The 15,000-nt window shown below is 40.1% G+C and overlaps 2 protein-coding genes across 2 annotated transcripts in view; both read left to right on the forward strand.

Moving 5' to 3' along the window:
• Positions 1–15,000, forward strand: part of LOC138046866 (DNA repair protein RAD51 homolog 3-like) — a 69,862-nt gene that overhangs the window by 23,456 nt on the left and 31,406 nt on the right. The window lies entirely within an intron of this gene.
• Positions 1–15,000, forward strand: part of LOC138046870 (uncharacterized) — a 17,655-nt gene that overhangs the window by 986 nt on the left and 1,669 nt on the right. The window contains exons 2-4 of the mRNA XM_068893451.1: positions 246–2,131; positions 5,980–6,334; positions 13,878–15,000. The exon at positions 13,878–15,000 is cut by the window's right edge and continues 1,669 nt beyond it. Coding sequence (XP_068749552.1) covers positions 2,111–2,131; positions 5,980–6,334; positions 13,878–14,371 — 870 coding nt within the window. The 5' untranslated portion in view covers positions 246–2,110 and the 3' untranslated portion in view covers positions 14,372–15,000. The remainder of the gene's footprint in view (positions 1–245; positions 2,132–5,979; positions 6,335–13,877) is intronic.

The following is a 15,000-nucleotide window of genomic DNA, read 5'->3' on the forward strand; positions in this document are numbered from 1 at the left end:
TTCTCCAGTTTATCAACATTCTTTTTGCCGCAATGAAGCCAGATAACGGAACAGTAATTAAGATGTGATAATATAAATGATTCATATAGACGTTTCTTAGCACCAGTTGGTATTAGACGTTTATGTCGTTTAAGCACTTGGAGTTGATTACTGACTTTGCGAACTAGTCCGGATACATGCTCATGAAAATTTAGTGCATTGTCAATCGTTATACCCAGAAGTTTCATGGAGGAACTCAACTGCAGGTTCCTATTCTTAAGTTGCAATGGAAGATCTTCACTATTGGATCCAACCCACATTGAAAGACATTTGTCGACGTTAAGACCCATGCCATTTGACTGAAACCACTCGGAGGCAGATTGAAGGTCAGCCTGCATTGAAAGTTGGATAGTGACAGGATCCTGGCCACTAGTAAAGAATTGTGTGTCATCAGCGTAAGTGTTAATCTCAGAACTGCATGAAATGTGTAAAAGGTCATTTATGAAAATGTTAAATAATAGTGGTCCTAGTACAGACCCTTGTGGAACGCCCCTATTTATCCTTGTCCAGTCAGAAAACGTATCCCCAATTTTGACCCTCTGAAAACGATCAGTGAGGTAGCTTCTTAATAATAATAAGCAATCGCTGGATAAACCATAAGATTTCACCTTAGCTAATAGAAGTTCATGTGGAAGACAATCAAAAGCCTTTGTTAAGTCAATACCCACAATGGCAGCGATAGACTTGTGGTCACAGGCAATTCTCAATTCCTCCAAAATGCGCAGCAGGGCAGTCTGACAGCTGTAATTCCGACGGTGATAATTTCTCCTCAAAGAAGTTAACAAGCTGTTGTGATAGAATGCGCTCCATAATGTTGCTAAAGGTGACAAGAACAGTTATGGGTCGGTAATTTTCCTTGAGGTATTCGGTGTCTTTCTTAAACACTGGCGTTACCTGACCAGACTTCCAACAAGTCGGAAAGCAGTTACTGGCAATTGAAGAGTTAAAGAGAGTACACAGAGGTCTTGCTAAGATGCTGATGCTATCTTTTACCAGCCTTGTGGGAATATCATCATGACCGATAGCTTTAGAAGCAGGTAATGACTTGGTAACATCAGTAACAACAGCAGGAGTAGTATTGCTGAAACAGAAGTCAGCCGAAGGATAACTATCCATAAGGCTAGTGATGGTTTTGATACTATGGTGATGGAGAAAATCTGGGCCATACAGAGATGGATCAGGTTCAGGGATATTATCAGCAACATGAGTGAAGAACTTATTGAAAATATGAGCTATACGTTGTTTGTCAGTAATAAATATATCATCCTCCAAAAGAGTGATATCATTAGTTCCTCTTTGTTTAGAGCTGAAGAGAGGGCCAAAAAGCTTCCAAAATTCCTTTGGGTCAGATGATAGGTTATTTGTTTTATGACGAAAATAACCAGTTATGGCTTTCCTCCTCAGAGATGTACACAAGTTTCGTTATCGCTTGTAGGCCAACCAATTAGCTTCTGTCTTTAATTTCCTGTATTTGTTCCATAATCTGTTTCTATGTCTAATAGCACGCCTCCATTCGGGTGTCATATAGGGAAGCTGTCCCCCACGGATGTGAAATTGCTTGATAGGGGCATGTTCGTTAGCGATGTCCGAAAAGAGTTTACTAAAAGCCCAGGCCTGGTCATCGATGTCATCAAAGATTGACGTAATATGAAAAGGCACAGTAGTCAAGTCAGACACAAATCGTTCTTTATCATATGCTTTGTAGCTTCTGCATGTGACTTTTCTAGATCGTTTACGAGCAAGAGAGATTCTCATCACTGTATAAATCAATCTATGATCACTAATGTGCGGTTCAAGGGTACCAGTTGACAGGAATCTACCTTTGTAAGGATCACATCAATTAATGTCTTAGGGGTAGGAGTCACACGAGTGGGTTCAGTAACAAGGCATTCTTCATTTATCTTCTACAACATCACGAATTCTTGACTTTTTCCACTGGATGGTTTTCGATTTATTTTTTTATTGCGTGACAGTGAAAACGATCTCTAAGGATTTGTATGAGTTTATTCCTCAGAGTCTCGAGATGATGCCTTTTGTTCGGGAAGAAGAGATTGGGAACTAGTTGGACAAGATGGCAGAAGAGACGGAAAAGGTTTGTATAAAAAATATTTTTTATTTATCAAGAAGGCTGTCCATGAAATATTTGTACAAATCTAAAGATATAAGCAAGTTAATTATCCGCCCGTGTATCTATTGTTTTTTAAAGAGGTCATTATTAAATTTCCACAGGTCGTCTACATATGTAACCAGCACTTCGAGTAGCTATAATTTGAGTTGATAGTTTAATATATAGATTTAGCCAAGCCTAAAAGCGGGGCTCCCGGGTTGTTTATTCTTACTGGCTCTAGGATTAGTGAAAATACTAGGAGTTTCAGTGAGAAAGTGAGTGCTGGCGTGGAAACTGGCAGCAGTGACTGGTATTTTTTTTTAAAACAGCTGCAAATTTTTGAAGAAAAAGGATATCGGAAATGTGCGTTAAAGTATTTAAAAAGCGAAGAAAGGTGTACATATCTTTAGCATGTGTCGCAGGCGTTACTATTTTATAAGCAAATGGATAATTTCAAAATAATGGCATGTCACTTCATTCTATGAATTTAAACTTCTGTTCTCAAATTTCTGGACCCTTTTCAGCAAAAGAGTATCCTTTTGAGAAATGCTGAACGTAGCTGAGCAAATGTCAATTTAAATTTATTGTCGTGCTTGAGAATAGACTGGGAGCAGTCGCTTATTTTTCAATGACACAGTTGAGCGCGCGATTGCGTGACATGCCCCGTTTTCACCACTAATTTGCATAAAATAATAATTTCACTCGTCGTGCGTGGCTCTGAGGAAATAAGGACGACTGCTCGTAGTCTAGCTCGGGAACTGATTTTCTCTTCGCTCAACGGTTGAAGACGTTGAAGAACAATTTGACTCGGTGGTCAAAGACTGAACATTTACGGTTGAATGATGAGCCATTAATGACGACCCACTAGAAAAGTACCGTTTGATTCCCTTCCACGACGTGTACGTGACGTTATTTCGGGCATCAATACCTCGGATAATAGACATGACCCACCACAATCAACTGCGCATGCTTCCAATCTTACATTAAAATTTTGATTTTTTTGGCTATTAAATGTCAAGAATAGTATGTTGCCTCGCTAAGGCTCGCCAGCAAAAAGGCTTTGGAACTGTCCGCGTTTTGGTTTTCCCGGATATTGCTTAATTATGTCAGTTTCGTCGCAGCCTAACTAGTCAATTCCACGGTTAATTTAACCCGAAAAACCGGCTGATCGCATGAATCACGAAGGGATGAGTGCGATATCAGTTTTTCCACCGAAATTTACAGTCAAATTCACCAGTTAGGCAATTAATTTTTCTTGAATCGCGAGAGTGTTAAAAGAAAACAAGCAAATCCTCAGGAAGCAAACGGAAATTCAGAGTCGACTGTCAAAAGCCGGCGAATAGGAATCAAGCTAAAATTAGAAATTACAGACGTACTATAGCTCGTGATGTGACAGATCGTCTTTGCGGGTTTAAGGTCAAACAAGGAGTTTTGATGTACTTTATTGCACTTTATCTCTTAAAACGAGATCATTTACATTTTGATGTATTTCATTGAAACACGCCAGCTTGGCTTAGAACCAGAATCGGCTAGAAAGGACAAACTTCAACAAATTACCTGCACTTGCTTTAAACAAACTTCTGAAAACACAACCTGGTGATATTTCTCCTTACTTTTACGAGAACCCATTGAGATTACATGTTTCTAACATAAGCGCAAACTTTTCTTGTCACTGTCAGTCAAGGCACATCGAAAACTAATTAGGCAAACGGATTGAAAAACACTCTTGTTCGCTCGCATTTTAAAGCCAAACAAACCAGCAAACAGATCAATTATTTCTGTCCAAAAAGAGTACAGGTGATTGTTATGTAAATATTCCTGTTGAGAATAAAAATTCGAGTTTCATTCCTGAACAAAGGAAAAAACAACTAAACCACTTTTTAGAAATATGCATCCACTTAAAACGACTCATCCGTAGAAATAACAAACGGTTTAGTGTCCAAGAAAAGAATTTGTGGAGTAACTTCTTCGACCACGTTTAAGCTATTCAGGGCCGTAGCCAGAAAAAAATTATTACTGAGGCAATGTCCATGGTTAAATTCTCTTCCTAGGTATTTTAGGTGTTTATGAGGATTACATTTTAAAGACAACACTAGAATCACGCTTTGGCTTAAAAAAAAAATCACTAAAAATGACTGAGGCATTTGCCTCAGTTTGCCTCATACTGGCTACGGCCTAGCTATTACGTATATACTGGTGTACCGTTTTGTCGTTCTCGTTCTCTTTCTCTCTTCTTTCGTTTCTGTTCTTCTGTCATCTTGCAACCTTCGTAGAATTAAAAATCTTAAGCCCTGGCCAAACTATCGAACAAAGTTGGATTCAACCCTCCAACTTTGCTCGATCCAACATTGTTCGACTGTTTAGCCACCCATTTTGGATGAAGTTCATCCAACATTTTTTGTTCTTTCAAGTGTTGGATGGAGTTTGCTTTTGATCAAACATTGCGACCAACAATTCTTCTCGACGCAACAATGTTGCAGTGTTTTGCCGCTCTTCCAACTAAGTTGTGTCCTGAATCGAGTCACGTTTGCGCTGCTAGCCAATAGCGAATCGCTATTTTATTTCCAAGTCTGGGCTCCTATACTAGCATTATTTGCAACAAAAACGGCGGACAAGGATCAACAGCCAGAAACCTTGATCAGCGAGTATGAAGTAAGGCCATGTATTTGGGACACTTGTTGTCCGGTTACTAACTATCGTTCTGTTTATAGATTTCTGGTTCAATAGCGTTTACAATTTCTGCAAATTGATCCGAGCTCACTCTCATACACCACAAGCCTTTTTAAAGACATCACCGCCAAGCCGGCCACTTCTGCTGGAGAGAACAAGACAGCCACAACACCGGGGACTTAATCCCCTACTCTTCTCGAATAGTGCTTGGGTTCTTTAACGTTCCACAGGGAACTTATGAACATAGAAGTTATTTGTGAGACGAGACCTACGGTTAACCATTTGCAGATGAAATTACAAAGGCAGCACTTTCTCCTCAGTTATTTTAAGATCCTTTGTGTTGATCCGGCCGGGGTTTGAACCCGCGACCTCCCGCGTGACAGCCCGACGCTCAACCAACTGAACCACCGGTGCGCGGTAATATGATCCGTTTTTTTTTTTAAGTGAAAGTATCAATTCTTGGAGCAGCATTCTGTACAGTCTGTAACTTGTTAATCATATATAGTTAATCATATATAGTTATAGTTAGGCATCATACTCCTTAACAAAGACTTAACCAAGAGAAAGTCTTGTTGTGACCACACACCGGTGGCTCAGTTGGTTGAGCACCGGGCTGCCATGCGGGAGGTCGTGAGATCAACTCCGGCCGGACCAACACTCAGGGTCTTTAAGTATTTAACTGAGGAGAAAGTGCTGCCTTTGTAATTACATCTGCAAATGGTTAGACTCTCTAGTCTTTTCGGATAAGGACGATAAGCCGGAGGTCTTCTATGATGTATCATGGTTGGGAGGGTAAATGCTCGGAGAAATTAGATACACCAAGCTACTCTAAAAATCTGAGGGTAAATAAAGATATAGAATATGATATGATATATGAAGATATATATATGACCGAGAAGAGAAAGATAGATAAATTTGTGTGTCATCCGCATATAAGTGGTATTGTAGATTGTAAGACTTGATTATATCAGCGATTGGTGCAGTACCTGTATTTAGAACATACAATAGTGGCCCTAGTACCAAATCCTGCCGTACACCATTTGACAGTTGACGTATAGATGACTTGCTATTCTCGATCTGCATAAAGTGCTCACGATCCTTAAGAATTCAAACCAGGCAATCACTTGACCTTTCACACCAAATCTGTCTTTCTGTTTTTGCAGATGTCTGGCAATGATAGAGGTGTTCCTACTGAAGGCAGTTCCACCATCCAAGATCATGTGCGAAAGGGATTTGCACCAGCCTCTGAATACGAGAAGGTCCGACAGAGCTATCCAGAGAATGCAGTCAGATTCTTCTTGCAGAATCTTCAACTGATGGATGTTACCACACACGCTCCACAAAAGAAAGTGTTAGAACTTGGGGCAGGTACCGGCAAGTTCACTCGAGTAATGTTGGATGTTCTGAAGGATCAAAATGTTGCAGTTGTAGCCAGTGACCCTCTTAAAGAGATGTGTGAGGAATTTAAACAACATCAACCTGGTATTGAGATTATTCAATGTGGTGCAGAGAGCATAAGTAAGTATTGTTATCGCTGGCTAGTGAAAACAATAATTTGTAATTAACAACGGTACGTCTACCTCCACTCAAAACTAGTTTAAGGGGAGGTAATTGGCTCGCTAAACTCCTGGCCAATCCATACTCAATAGGGCCGTTTATACGAGAGAAAATAAGCCGCGGCTTACTCTGGCCGCGGTTTACATAAGACGCGAACACCCCGTATAAATGCTACAAAATCTACGTTCACGGCTTTCTCAAGCCACGGCTTATCCTGGCCTGGGAGTTTATACTCGTATAAATAGTTCCTTTCGCGTATTATGTACGCCGCGGCCAGAGTAAGCTGCGGCTTATTTTCTCTTGCATAAACGGCCCTAATGTCTTAAAATCATACGTAAATGAGATGAAGGGATTCCTTTAAGGTGTCCCTTGGTCACATTTACCCAGCTTTGCTAATTAGAGCGAATTTCAATTGAGTGTCATAAACCAAAACCAAAGTAATTACTTTGGCCAATCAAAAACGACGAGACAATCCAGAAAACCGATCAAAACTCGAAGTAAATACATGTAGCCGACACAAAGCGTGTGAAAATGTGCACGCGCGAGCCACGATTCGTTTCACTTCTGATTGGTTGAAAAAGTGGCGCGAGAACTTTGAACCAATAACTGTCAGGTGATCTGGTGACGTAATTCGGAGGACTGGGGAGAAAACGTTTAACGCCGTATCCCACAACCGCGCGCGGCCATATTTTCGAATTCAACATGGCAGAGGCAACGTTAGATCTTGTCGGGTCTACTTGAATGTTCATTCAGTAACAGGAAATGTGGTACACACGTAATGATCTGTTGAGGTTTGGCGATGGCAATAGTGCAGGGAGTTTAGAAACAACACCTAAGGCCGCGCGCGGTTGTGGGATACGGCATTAAAATTTTTCTCTCCAGTCCTCCGAATTACGTCATCAGATCAGCTGGTGAGTGAAGTAATCATAAACCAAAGCAATTCGCTAATTATTTTCGACACTCAATTGAAAACCACTCTATCTTGAGAAATAATGCAAATATTGTAAACCTCATCGTACAATGCATATATGTGACCCACATGATATTCATTAAGAGTGAGGGTTGTAGTCCTTGGTAACTACGAAGGGAGCACAATTTTGGGGGGAAGCAGTGAATTCTACTGTGCTTTTCAAACACGTTATTCAACTGCAAGAATGTGAACCGCACTCATCTGCAACAATTAGCACCACAATCAGTCAGTGAAAGGCAACGATCCCTTTCCCCTGCTACTGCCAATACATTTTGCACAGTTTTATAAAATGTGCACTACTGATACTCTGTTAAGTACTGCATATTCTGAGCAAGCAATCCAGCCTAATTGTCAGTGGGTGGTTTAAATAATGTAATACATATTATACATAAGCATAAGCATAAGGCTAGCGTATTGATAAGCAGCGTTCCCCCCGTTCGGGGAAATGGTTTGAAAGTCAACTAAGCCACCCAGCCCCCAACTCTTGCCCTAAGCGCATCTGTATGTATACCCCGGTATTTTTCATATTTTTTGTTGACTTTGGAACAATCAAGCTCTATTCATGATGTTAGGGAGGGTTCCAATCTTACAAATTCTGATGTTAACATGATAATACTAATAGAGTGTCACGTCACGGCGGCCACATTGGTGTACCTAAACAAGGGAACGGCGGGCGTGTTGGTGTATCCAACTAATCCTAAGGGAATTGAGCTCTATTATCATGCAAACGTTTTCTTTTGTCTCAATGGAAAAACAAGGTTACTGTTAAAAAGTTCTAGATTGGAAATGCAAAACAATTCCTTCTCTCGACTCGGAGTAAAACTGTGGAATACGATACCACGCTATATAACAGATCTTCCTAAAAGAACTTTCAAACGAGTTCTTGGCAAATTGCTATTTGATATTTTAGAAAAAGGAGGATGACTATATTCAAATCCCTATGATTATCCAAAAAGTCGGTACATAGATACACTTGTTATTTATTTAATTTTGTAATCTGCATGGCTTGTTTTTAATTTGCTTTAATTTAAGGTTTAAATTGTTTCTTTAAGATACTTATTTGAGTTGCTCGTGTATTTGTTTTGCCCCGCCTCGACTAGCTTCTCAGCTATTTGCGGGGCAAACTACCCCAACTTGTATTTTAAAGTTGTAATAAAGTTGAGTTGAGTTGGAAACACTACTACTACTACTACTACTACTACTACTACTACTACTACTACTACTACTACTACTACTACTACTACTACTGCTACTGCTACTGCTACTGCTACTGCTACTGCTACTGCTACTGCTACTGCTACTGCTACTGCTACTGCTACTGCTACTGCTACTGCTACTGCTACTGCTACTGCTACTGCTACTGCTACTGCTACTGCTACTGCTACTGCTACTGCTACTGCTACTGCTACTGCTACTATCAATAATAATAATGATGATGATAATGATGATAAGGATGATGATGATGAGAGGTGTTCTATTACAAACAAATTAATGGTGTAGCGATGGGCACAAGAATGGGACCTTCTTTTTGTAGGATATGTTGAACACCAATTTTTTAATCAGTACAACGGCCCCAAATCTGAACTCTACGGCCGCTACATCGACGACTGCATCGGCGCTATTTCATCCAGCAGAGAAGAACTCGGTCAATTTATAACCTCCGTCAATTCTTTTCATCCGGCTCTTAAATATACCTGAGAAATTTCGGAAACTTCATTGGCTTTCCTAGATATCAAAGTTTCTATTAGTGGCAACGTGATATGTACCAGGGTGCACTACAAACCTACAGATTCTCACAGTTATTTGTTGTGTTCATCGTCACATCCATCACATGTCAAGAACTCCATTCCTTATTCTCAATTTCTTACACTTCGACGTCTATGTAGTGATGACCCCGATTTTTCCAGCAAATCAGAGGAGATGTGCCAGTTTTTCGAAAAACGTGGCTATCCTGTCTCTGTGGTCAAAGCGGGCCATTATCGCGCCCAACAATTTGATCGACAGTCAGCACTACAAACGTCACAAAAAGATAAGAATGACAGAATTCCATTCACCCTCACTTTTCATCCTCATAATCACGAGGTCAAAAGTATCATTCTTAATAATTTTAAATTACTCCAAAATGATCCCGAGACTGGTAGAATCTTTTCGCAACCTCCACTTATTTCATTCAAACGCAACAAAAACGTAGGCAACTTTTTAGTTAGAAGCTCGCTCAGAACTAACGAGCAACCCGGCACTTTCAAATGTGCGCGCTCACGATGCAAAACTTGTCTTTTCATTCTTAACACTAGCAAGATATCGGGACCTAAGCGATCTGTTAAGATCACCGATCGTTTCACATGTACCTCCGCAAATGTCATTTTTAGCATAACCTGTACGTTATGCAATAAATTATACAGGTAGACGACTAGGCGACCGATTCCGCGAGCACCTTCGCGGTGTTGAGAAGAATGACAAGGATGCATCTAAGCCAGTCGCTCGTCATTTTAATCTCCTTAACCACTCCAAAAAACACACGGCTAGCGGCGTTTCCCTACATCTAGGTACAACGGGAAGACACAAGAATCTGGAACAAAAATTCATCTTCCAAATTGGAGCTCATCCTCACGGTATTAACGAACGCTTTTCATTTAACTAATATATTCCTATTTTTTCACGTTGCCATGTTGACACCAATAGCGTAGCTCCTACTCTACTATAAAAACTACACGGAACCCATAATTCGTCGATTCGCTCTGACGAAGGGCTAACGCTCGAAACATCAGCTTTTAGAATCTCTGTACGGTGGCCAATTTACATTATCAACTCCGTTGATAAAACCAAATTTTTGTATAAAATGAACAGACTCAACCCACATATGTTGTTGAGTCCGAGAATCGAACTCCAGTCATATCGGTGGAAGGCGAGTGCTTTCACTGCGCTAACTCTGCTCCCTGAAAGAATCTTATACACGGGACTTATACACGGGATTACCCCTGACGAAGGTTTCAAAACTGCTTTTTTTTTGTTCGATTTTCCACATCCCTGTTGATATTCGCCATTTGTTTTCTTATACAGTGCTCGAAATTAGCGGTCGTCCGGTCGTCGCAGAGGACCAGAAAGTTTCCTGGGCGACAAGATTTTGACAAAATGAAAAGGTTGATTGCTCGAAGAAAAGACAATTGACAACCCAGCTAAAAATAGAAAGTGAATTACCTAAGCTTGTTGGTTCTCTATTGCCAATGCCTGATCGTTGTGTTGAAGTTAGCAATAACGAATTTGCCGCAGTTGAGCATTTTTCCGTGTTTTGAATTTACGTGGCTTTTACAAAAAAATTACCACATAGGAAAATTCAACGTCACAAAAATGTAGCTGGCGATGGATTTTGAAAATGCGACGGAAAAAAACCCAGAGTTCCACAAAAAAACACAGGCGCGCACTTAGAACTGTAGGATACTCAAGCTCCAACTCCTTGTGATTGTTTCTCAACATGCGTGCATTTAAGGACGGTGCCTACTAATTCAAAGGTGTTTCTGACCCGGTTTTTGATTATGCAGGAAATGTAGATCTTGAAAAGTGTCATTGAAATCCAAAAAGAAAACTGGGGGTAACAACACATTTTTGCAAGATAATTGATGAATAATATTTGTAGAAAGCTTTAAAATACAAAGCAATGTATGGCGTTCTTTCTCAAATTGAAGCTTAATTATCTCTCAAAAATGCATGGTTACCCCCAATTTTCTTTTTGGATACCAAGAGTACTTACTAAGATCTACTTTCTACGCGTAGTTTTAAACTGCGCAAAAATATCCCTGTAATAGGAAACCCGAATATCTCGAGATGCGCAGAACGTATGCGTAATAACAATAGCAGGCACCGTCCTTAATCGCAGGCGGACGAAACATTTATCAGGGAAACCAAATTTAAGGGTTTAGTCGCCCAGCTTTTGAAACAGGGACAGCCTGGATTTTTTAAAAATTTCAAACACTGTTATATATCACAACCAGAAGCATATCCACCCTGTGGTCTCTCAGACCATAACACTGTCCTATTGTCACCTAAAATTAGAGACCAAAATACAACAATCAAAAAGAGATCATAGAACGAGACACAAGGAAGAGTTCCAAGGCAGCAATGCGAAGATATCTGAATTCCTTTAAGTGGAACACACTCTTTTCTCCCTTAAGTACTTGCGAAGGGATGTGGAACACATTCTACACTATCGCACACACTGGCCTCGATATTTAATGCCAATAAAAAAGACTAAGTTTGCCGTGCTGATGCACCATGGATGAGTCAGAAACTTAAATCACTGATCCTAAAAAGGGTAAAAGGCATTCAACACCAAAGGGAGTGATTCAGCATCTTTTAAATATTGCAGAAACGTTGTTAATACAGTAAGAAAAGCATGCAGAGCTAAATATTACCAATCAAAGATTCAACATCTAAAGGGAGCACAACCAAAACAATGGTGAACCGAGGTAAAGCGGCTAAGTGGAATGAAAGTGCAAACAAGTGATCTAGTCAGTCAGATTGACATTGAAGATTTTTCCAAACTTTCACCCAAAGACCAAGCTGATACAACCATTACAGCATTCCTAGAGCCACTTGAACAATACAAACTATCAACTCCATAGTTGGAATGACCTCGTTGAATGACCACTATGGAATGACCATTCCATAGTTGGAATGACCACGTTGATAGTGTTATTAAGAAACTTAATAGGAGAATGTATTTACTGATTCGGCGAAGACGTGCTAAACAGACTTAACTGATTAGAGTGTAATGTGAAGTGCTAAGTTTCTACCCCATATGAACCATGTGAGCGTTAGCCATACTGATGAAAATGGGCCCACACAAGGACAGAGAAAAACTCTGACCAGGGTGAGATATGTCCAGGTTTGACCCTAATTAGATGCACGAGGATTTCAATAAGCGTCACGAAGTGTCCCCTTGCTCTTCTAGCCAACTTCAACATCACTTGTGTCTCAGAATACAGACAATTTATGTCACAAAGTGTCACCCAAATGCTGCTCTTTAAGTGAAGATTAACTGCTGCATTTACCCAAAGCTAAAAATAACGGTAACCTTTACCCTTACCTTATTGCTGAAAATAGGTAGCAAATTCTTAGACTTAAAGGGACACTTTGTGTTGGATGTCAAAATTGGGAGTGCATCTAATTAGGGTCAAACCTGGACATAAGTGAACAGGGTGGGAATTGAATCCACGATCTTCGAGTTAGATGACCGCTGCTCTACCGACTGAGCTACAAAGTCAGACGGGAGCAGGCCGTGGGATCTGAAGATGTTAAATTCACGGCAATGAACATTTATGAGTACAAGGAAGGATTACGTTTTTGCAAACGTTGGCCGTATAGCACTTATATTTGAACATAAGGTCGTGGGTTCAGTTCCCAACCTGGTCAGAGTTTTTCTCTGTCCTTGTGTGGGGCCATTTCCATTAGTAGGGCTAAACGCTCACATGGTTCATATGGGGTAGAAACTTAGCACTTCACGTTAGACTCTAATCAGTTAAGTCTGTTCAAATATAAATGCTACACGGCCAATGTTTGAAAAAATGTAATCCTTCCTAAAACGTGCTAAAGTTGCTCCAAAAGATCTGTGCCAATTCTGTGTATTTGATCTTTGATCGATTATGGAATAGTTAGCTTTTACAACTCTCTACCACTGTATCTTAAGAACGAATTTAAACGTATAGAGAAGAGAGCTGTCTCTTATTGTTTTGCCAGATCGTGGTTATCATACTGGGATCGAAAGATTGGGTTTTAATAGAAGAGCACCATAACCATCTTTATAGAAAGTGTTTTCATCGATTGAGAATAACGAAGACCACAAACTTAGGGAAATTTTACCAGCAAGTCATGAAAGCAGCAAATCTGGTCTACTACTACTACTGCTGCTACTACTACTACTACTACCACCACCACCACCACCACCGCTGCGCCAGTAATCGCAATGTACCTTGGTGCAATTAAGGATTAATTTCACTTGTGTTTTTAAAGTTTTCCAAATTTCCCTTGTCGCAACTTTTGTGAGAACTTTGAAATTACGAGTGAAGTTAATTCTTAATTGCCCTCGGGCCCATGCGATTACATATAGAGCGGTTTTCAATTGAGTGTCGAAAGTAATTAGCAAATTGCTTTGGTTTTGCATTACTTCACTAAGTGATTGGTTCAAAGTGTTCTTGCCACTTTTTCAACCAATCAGAAGGGAAAGCAAAACCATTCGTGGCTCCTGACGCGTGCACATTTTTCCGCGCTTTGTGTCGGCTACATGTGATTACTTTGAGTTTTGATTGGTTTACTGGATTGTCTCCGTCCTTTTTGATTGGCCAAAGTAATTACTTTGGTTTTGGGTTTACGACACTCATTTGAAAACCGCTCTATTTGATTTGATTTGAGTTAACTTCATTACTATAGTGTCCCCAATTAGTTCTCTTAAATAAAGTTGTTATTATATACCAATCGGTCCTAATGTTAACGAAACTCGATTGATATGGGTTTGTTTTATGTATTACCCTTCCCATGTAGGTCTTCCAGATGCAAGCGTGGATGTTGTGATTGCATGTCAATGTTTCCATTGGTTTGCCAATTCAACTTCTCTGGAGGAGATCTACCGAGTCCTTGTGCCTAACGGCATTTTTGGCATAATTTGGGCGGTTTTTGACCCTTCTTTACCTTGGACAGCGAAGATATGGGAATTTTTTGTTCCCTTGTATAAAGAGAAGTCAGTTATTTTACCCTTTGATGAAAAGTGGAAGGATGTGTTTAGCTCAACATCACGAAGGTTATTCAGCGACCTGGAAGGCAACCAGGACTTTAGTCTGGCTTCTCCAAGCAATTTTGATGAGGCTTACAATTTCTTTAAATCTTTTTCAGTTGTGGTAAATGCAAGCGAAGGTACAAAAAAGCTTTTTCAACAATTGTTTAACAAAATAATGAGAGAAGAATTCCAAGACAAAGGAATTGCCGTTGATCATATTCCATTTCAAATATTAATGAACTGGTGTCAGAAGATCGGTTGAAAGTTTGGGCCCCTTTGTTCAAAAGCCGATTAACACCAATTCGGGACAAAATACTATCCAGGGTTTTAGTTTCGCCTGTTGAAAAAGCCTTTAACGATCTATAAAAAGCAAAAAGTCTATTCAATAGAGCGGCTTTCAATTGAATGTCGAAAGTAATTAGCGAGTTGATTTGTTTTTACATTACTTCAATCTCAGTGATTGGCTCAAAGTTCTCGCGCCACTTTCAGCCAATCAGAAGTGAAACCGAAACCAATCGTGGCTCTCGCGTGCACATTTTCCCGCGCTTTGTGTCGGCTACGTGTAATTACTTCAAGTTTTGATTGGTTTACTGGATTGTCTCCGTCCTTTTTGATTGGCTGAAGTAATTACTTTGGTTTTGGTTTTACGACACTCGATTGAAACTTGCTCTATCTTGTTAAAGGAAATGAATTTATATATTTTTGAAGTGCGGATTGGGTTATAGACAAATGAGAGTGATCATCTCACTTAGCTGGACATTTTGAACAATTGTCCCTTATAGACACCTGAAAAATTCAGGTGGTTCCAACGGGATTTGAACCCACCACCTCTGCGATACCGGCGCAATGAAGCCACACAGTTGAGAGCAGTTGAATTTGTTTGGCCCACAT

The sequence above is a fragment of the Montipora capricornis genome, chromosome 4, assembly GCF_036669925.1.
Source record: "Montipora capricornis isolate CH-2021 chromosome 4, ASM3666992v2, whole genome shotgun sequence".
Taxonomy (NCBI): Eukaryota; Metazoa; Cnidaria; class Anthozoa; order Scleractinia; family Acroporidae; genus Montipora; species Montipora capricornis.